The sequence below is a fragment of the Balaenoptera ricei genome, chromosome 11 (genome assembly GCF_028023285.1).
Source record: "Balaenoptera ricei isolate mBalRic1 chromosome 11, mBalRic1.hap2, whole genome shotgun sequence".
Classification (NCBI taxonomy): domain Eukaryota; kingdom Metazoa; phylum Chordata; class Mammalia; order Artiodactyla; family Balaenopteridae; genus Balaenoptera; species Balaenoptera ricei.
The window spans coordinates 104,844,229-104,851,069 of NC_082649.1; the positions used below are offsets into that span (position 1 = coordinate 104,844,229).

The window sequence follows — 6,841 nt, forward strand, 5'->3', positions numbered from 1 at the left end:
AGTGGCCGCAGAGCACCAAACCCCAAGCCCAGGGCCTTTCCGAGTGGGCCCCGGGCCGCTGCACCGGTGGCAGGCCCTGCAGCTGGCCCTGGGTGGGCAGAGTAGGGTAGGGGCAGGCGCGGGGCACGAACCCTGCCGTGTTTCCGGAAGAGGAGGAGAACGGGATATTTGTGAATAGCCTCCCCGTCCAACACTCCCCTTTTGCCTTTTTCTAGAAAGGCTTCTTTGGGGTTGGTCAAATGGTCTGCAACTCGTTAAACGTGTTTTCTAGGAAATTCTAACTAATGTCCTCTCTCACCTTCCGGCAACAACATCATTCTGTTGGCCTGGAATTGCCTCCCCCCTCCCCCCCTCCCCAACCCGGGCCATGAAAACGTCTTGTAGTTTCACACTCTCACCACCAGGTGGCGACGGTTCGGAGGGAAGGTGAGCGGGACCAAACGCTCAAAGCAGGTTGGGGCGTGGTGGGGGAGGTTTTGACTCGCTTCAGTCCCCTCCTTGGTGATGTGCCATGTCCCCCCACCACCTGTGCTCCTACCGACTCTACATTTGCCCTAGAATCAGCTCACTTTTTAAAGTTACGTAAATGACCTTAAGAAGGAAAGTGTGTGTTCTACGTTAGCGGAGACAGCGGCCTTACCTGCCCTGCAGAGGCGGAAGCACGACGTAAGTTCACGGAAGATGCGGCGACGTTGTTCGCTTCCGACCAGGTGTGTTTGCTGAGCCTGAGGAGACCAGCGCGGGGAGGCCTGTGTCAGGGCTGCAGGTCGCATCCCGACACGGAAGCCCTCCGACTCCGGGAGCAGCGCAGGGGCTTCAGGCCACCCCTGCGCCTCAGGAGGCCGGCTCCGAGCAGCTCTCGGTCAACGCCGGCCGCGCTCAAGCCTCACGCTTCATTCTCCCCACTTTACAGACGAGCAAACTGAGGCAGAGGGAGGCTGAGACTCTCCCAGACCACAGAGCTGGTGCGAAGCACACCGGGCTCGGGAGCCAGGCGTAGCTCCCCAGCCCAGCCCCACACAGCCCTGTTGATAGAGGCGCGTGTCTGCAAAGACGCAGTGAGTGACAGTCGCCCACGTGCGCTGAGACGCCAGGTTTGCAGCAGAGAGAGGGCTTATTCACGAGCCGCCAAGGGAGAAGACGGAAGAGCAAACCTCCAATCCGCCTCCCGGAAGGCGAGGGGCTGGGGTATCTATGGGATAAAGCTGAGGCTGCGGAGGAGGGAACGGTGATTGGACAGAAGAAAAAGGCGCGGTGCGGTCCTTCCGCTCCAGGCTTCTTCATGGGACGCATGCTCAGAAAAAGGCCTAGTTAGCGTCTTCGGAGGGTGGAGTTTGGGGCCTCTGATGTCAAAGGTCAGGGAGCGGACACTCGCGCAGGCCCTGTTGGACTGTCGGTGGTCCTAACCAGTCTTAACCAGCTCGAGCTCAAACTGGACACAGATGACTCCAAGTTCCTGCGAAACAACTCAGGGAAACATCTTTTTTAGGCTCCGGGCGGCCTGGAGGAGGTGCAAGGGTTCCAGAGAATCCGTGGGGGCAGGTTACAGGTGTGATGTGTCTAGGTGACGGTCGCCCTCAGACTCACAAGCAGGGAATCTGCTTCTGCGAGAAGGAAGAATTGCTTCAGGGGGATAGTGAAGGGTCCTGGGCCCGCAAGATAAAGGTCTTCCTCCGCGTCCTCCCTTATAACACAGTGAACGGACTAAGGCTCCGCCTCCAGGTCAGGGCAGGGGAAAGGGGGCTCTGCCACTTGTGTTTCTCATTATTTAAGTCTTAGGCATGTACGGCCTGAAACCGCCAAAGAGCCCTGCCCAACTTTCAGTCGCACCTGCTCTGTGAACAGCGCCCAGGACACGTCCCGTGTGGCCACCATGGTCCCCCGGAGCTGTTGGGCTCGTGGGCAGACACACAGCAAACAGCAGCACCACTTACTCTGCTGGGGGAGCAGTCCAGGAGAGCTTCCTGGAAGAGGTCATGCCCTAGGTGGATCTGAAAGGATGGAGAGTGCCAGGTGGAGTTTAGGGGAGGGCTCCAGAAGGAGAACGGCCTGTGGTGGGGAGAGGGGACGGGGATGACCTGCTATGAAGCTTCCGGTTACAAGGCAATGACAGGGGAGGTTGGAGACGAGGCCAGGGAGGACCCTGCTGAGGAGCTGACTTTAACCTGAGGACACTGAAGATGAGGTCAAAGCTCTGTCACCAGAGGCGGAGCCCGGCACCCAGGAGACAGCCGTCCTAGAGAGAAGCGGATTGGCTGGGACCAGAGGAGACATGGTCCACAAGGCTGACAAGTGCTTCTTACACCTGCTCTGTGCCAGGCACCGGTGTGTCCTAAACAGCGGTTACCGTTCTGAAGTTCACATCCAGTGGGAGGAGACATTTCATAAATGCACGCAAAATGTAAACAGAAGATAATTTTAGGTCCTGCAAAGTGCTGTGGAAGAGGCAGAGAAAGCAGAGGCATTTGGAGGAAGATGTGGACTTAGGGGGCGGGCTTTCCAGAAGCGCTGTGTTCTAGGCATCTGTAATCTGATGGGAAGGGTCCAGTGAAGAAGGAAGGGCAATGGGAGTGGGCTCGCTGCAGTTGCCATGACCTTGAACCGGTGAAGGGGGCAGAATTCAGAGCTCAAGAGCAGAGTCGGCCCTCGTGTTCATCTTTTCTTGCTGCTGTAACAAAGCCCTGCGAATGCAGAGGTGACCGCAACAACGTCCCCTTCTGCTGCGTCTCTCGCTTCCTCTTCTGCACCAGCCGCAGAAGGCTGTCTGCATCTAAGGGCTCCCACGTTCAGCTCAGGCCTCCTGAAAACCTCCCTCTTTCGGGGTCAGCCGTCCCATGAAACACAGCCCTGAGGTCGCACCAGATTCTCTGGGTCCAGGGATCAGGCTGTGGGATGGTGGGGGCCGTTCCTGGGGATTCCTACAGGAGCAGGAACCCCTTGCGCTGGAGCAGGTGGGAAGGCAGGACGTGGAGGCCTGTGTGCACACACACACACACACACACACACACACACGCACATAGGATTTTTCCAGAACAAAGGAGGCCTGAGCACATTTACAGACAGAAAGAGCCAGAGAGAGGGGCCTCCACAGGCAGGCAGGGAGGGAGGGAGGGAGGGACCTAGCAAGGAGCCCGAGAGGCCGGAGCAGGAGGGCCTCAGCCTCCCCCCGGGGGAACCGTGTGGTCAGCCAGGCCGGCCAGCTCAGGCAGCCCTGGAAGCGGGGGTCCCCTCCGGAAGCCCAGAGGCTGCCCCCCGCCCCGTCCCCACAAACGCCTGTTGCGGGGAGATAAGGAGAGCAGGCGAGCCCTGCATGCCCAGGATCCCCACACAGAAGATGTGTCCAGAGTGGAGCCACGTGAACGCTGGTGACCTGTGGCTGTATCCACAGGCGCGAAAGGAGGTTCCCCAAGGCCGTGGACCCTGCGTGGCCCTGTTTGGGTAAGAAAACAATACTCACAGGACAGAAATAAAAGGTAGTCTTGCTGGATATTGGGGTTGAGGACAATTTTTATCATCTTCTTCATGCTCATCTGCAGAGTTCAGGTTTTCCACAATGCAAACGATTTCTTATTTGTGTCGCTTTTTGTGGTTTTAAGTTGTACATGTTGAAAATAAGAAGGAAACCTCAGAGGCCCGAGAGGAGGAGAGAGCGTGGGCCCGACCAGATGAGGTCAGGTCAGGAACAGCCTGGGAGTCGCAGGGCCAACACCCGCTCCCTGTCCTGAACGTGAGGAACATTCCTGTGGGTCTGGGGTGCCGGGGGTAAAGCGCCCTCAGCCCCCTGCCTTTGACTTCTCCTGCCCAGCGCTGTGACCTCCGGTGCAACGACCCTGTTTTAAGAACAAGGATCAGCTGGAGAGGGTGCGGGCTCCCTCCCTCCTGGCTGGGGTGACACCTGGCTCTGCTCACCTTCCGGTGTCCCCTCGGCTGGCAGCATGGCAGCTCTGGGCCTCAGTTTCGCTCTCCAGCCCGAACCCTCTGAGTTTTAGAGGGTTTACTACCGTCCGGACTGGGGGCCCGAGACTGACGTCCTTGGCTGACACTGGCCACAGCCATGGGGGATGGCCAGGGGTACCTCTCCTCAGCAGCCCCCAACTCTGGGCTCCTCTCCTGGGCCCCTCTGGTTGCTAGAACTCCTTCTCCCTGTTCCCAAAGCATTGCTACACCCCAGGGGTTCCCACACCTCAGTCCCCCCACCCCGCCACGGGTGCAACTGTTGCCATCTCTGCAAACCCCTTATTGACTAAGTTAATATTTCATATTGCTGACATTTTTATAACTTATAATAAAAGGCATACATTAATGTTCTAATTTTCTGATATAATTCTTCGTAATATTTCACTGTTCAGCTTGATTTTAATTCATATTTTATAACGTTAAAATATAATTAAATTAAAGATACATTTATCTTTTCTAGAGAACTTTATATCACTAACATAGATGGGAAGCTGATGTCACTCCCCAGAGTAGAATGTCGCTGTAGAAATAAATACAATGCACATACGACTATGGTCTTGACTTCTAGCCTGAGACTGATGCAGCTCTTTGTTAAAAAGAAGGATCAGAAAGTGTTAAAAGGCGCTGAAGATGCAACGGCACCCTCCTCCTGGAAGCCTTGCCCACCTTCTGGGACCGGGGCCCCCCTTGGTTCTCCCGCACGCCCTGGACTGAGGATCATGGGGCACTGGCGGTGCAGTGAGATGCACTGTACCCTTCCGTAAACTGGGCTTGACCTGCGGTTCTGTGCGCAAGTCCCTGGGACCCCGAGGGCCCCCACCTCTGGAGATAGGCCCTCTGGGGGCTGCACACAGGGATAAGCCAGGCTGTTTTCACCATTTCCTTCCTCCCACTCGGGCAGGGGCTGCCATCGGCTGCCCCACACAGAGCGATCACTGTGGCCTCAGGCAGGACAGCTCAGGACGGGAAAGGGGTGCCCCGCCAGCAGGCCTGAAAGGTAAGCGGCCCTCACCACCCCAGCACCACCTCCCGCCGTGTGGGCCCCTGGCAGGGGAGGTGGTGGGACGAGGCCGGGCAGGGAGAGAGGAGGCTGGCAGGCAAGTCCAGCTTCTGTCCCTCCTGGGGGGTGGGGGGCATGGGCAGGCGTTCACCCTGAGACACCAGGTCCTTGGCTGAGTCAAGATTCATTGGTTTATTCAACAAACGTTCATTGGAAGCTTGTCTTCGCGAGGGGAAACAGCCCGCACCGAGGCCTGGAGGGGCAGTGAACCCGGCAGAAAGCAGAGACTTGAGTGCCAGTGTGGTCTCTGATGTGGAGCGCTGGGCAGCCCTGCACAAGTCACTCTCCCTCTCTGGGCCTCAATTTCCCAACTCCAAGCATGAGCCTCGATCAACCGCTTTCCAGGCGCAGCCCCTTCTGGGTCCCCTTCCCTATCCCCCCGTCAGCATCCTCAGCCGCCTTCCACACCAGGGACCACTTGTGAGAGTTCACTCCGCCAGGGCCAAGCTACTTGGAATCCGTGGGCCGAGGTGTGGTCTGTGGCGTGCACACCAGCTGCCAGACCTGAGGCTTGGGGGTCGATGTTGGGGGCAGCCTGGGAGGCCCTCCCCGGCCTCGGGGCGGGGGCGGGGCCAGGCCTGGGATCCTTTAGCAGGCATCTCCCCCCACCGCGGAGCAGAGGCTGGGTCTCTGCCAGAGGACCGGAGGGTCCTTCCTCTTCCCAAGGAAGGACTAAGCCCGCTCCGTGCTCCCACCGCAGCGGCCGTCACGGTCCTGCCTGCTGACCATTCGGGGAGGGTCAGCCAGCCTGAATCCCGCACGCTTCACTTCCTTGATCCCAGCAGCCATTTCTCGGAGGAGACAGCCGGGCCGGAGAGGGTGGTGAGTGGTCCCTTGTCCGGTCGGGTCCCACCAGCCCTCGGGTCGGGTGCAGGCCGCCAGGACCTCACGGCCACTGTCCCCGCAGCCCGTCCTGCCCCATGTCCGTCTGGGCCGCCCTGCTCCTGCTCTGGGCGGCCGCCGAGGCCTCCGAGGACTGCCCCGCCGCGTGCGCCTGCCGCGCCCTGGACACCATGGGGCTCCTGGTGGACTGCAGGGGCCGGGGACTCGCGGCGCTGCCCGCCCTCCCGGCCCACACGCGCCACCTCCTGCTGGCCAACAACAGCCTGCGCTCAGTGCCCCCGGGCGCCTTCGACCACCTGCCGCAGCTGCAGAGCCTCGACGTGGCGCACAACCCCTGGCGCTGCGACTGCGGCGTCATGTACCTGCGCCTCTGGCTGGAGGACCGCGCGCCCGCGGAGCTGCTGCGCGTGCGCTGTGCCGGCCCCGGCCCCGCCTCCGGCCGCGCGCTCGGCCAGCTCAGCGGCTCCGAGCTGGGCAGCTGCGGCTGGAGCCTGCGGGCGTCCTGGGCCGACTCGGGGCCCTGGTGGGACGCGGCGCTGGCCGTCGTGGCCGCGCTGGGCCTGGCTCTCCTGGCGGGCCTGCTGTGCACCGTCTCCGTGCCCCGGGACTGAGCCGGTGCCCCCCGGGTCACCCCGGCCCCGGCCCTGGGCATTCCAACCACCGGTAGCTCAAAATAAACTAGCGGCTCAGCCTTTACCCAGGCTTGGAGATGTTTCCCTCTTAGCACCCGAGTCTGTCTCATCCTGGAAACCTGCGACCATGTTTGTTTTGACAGATATTGAATGGGGCTTCTCTGTTCTCCAAGTTCCTAGCAAAACGGTTTATCCCACCTCCACACCTCCTCCAGCCACCCCCAATGCCACCATCTCTGGACACCCCAGGCACTTCCCCAGGTCCCGGGAGTCCCGTTCTCACACCCTCCTGGCTGCTGGCACCTCCTTCCCACACGGGCCGCCAGACAGCCCAGGCTACCCTCACATC

At 60.1% G+C, this 6,841-nt stretch overlaps 1 protein-coding gene across 1 annotated transcript; it reads left to right on the plus strand.

The window, feature by feature from the left end:
• Window positions 1-5,692: 5,692 nt before the first annotated feature.
• On the plus strand, window positions 5,693-6,554 carry GP9 (glycoprotein IX platelet). Its single transcript, XM_059937749.1, has one exon. The coding sequence runs from the start codon at window positions 5,938-5,940 to the stop codon at window positions 6,469-6,471; it is 534 nt and encodes a 177-aa protein (XP_059793732.1). The 5' UTR covers window positions 5,693-5,937; the 3' UTR covers window positions 6,472-6,554.
• Window positions 6,555-6,841: the final 287 nt, after the last annotated feature.

Coding starts and splice junctions, on each gene's coding strand:
- GP9 (XM_059937749.1), top strand. CDS start 5,938: ATGTCCGTCTGGGCCGCCCTGCTCCTGCTCTGGGCGGCCGCCGAGGCC.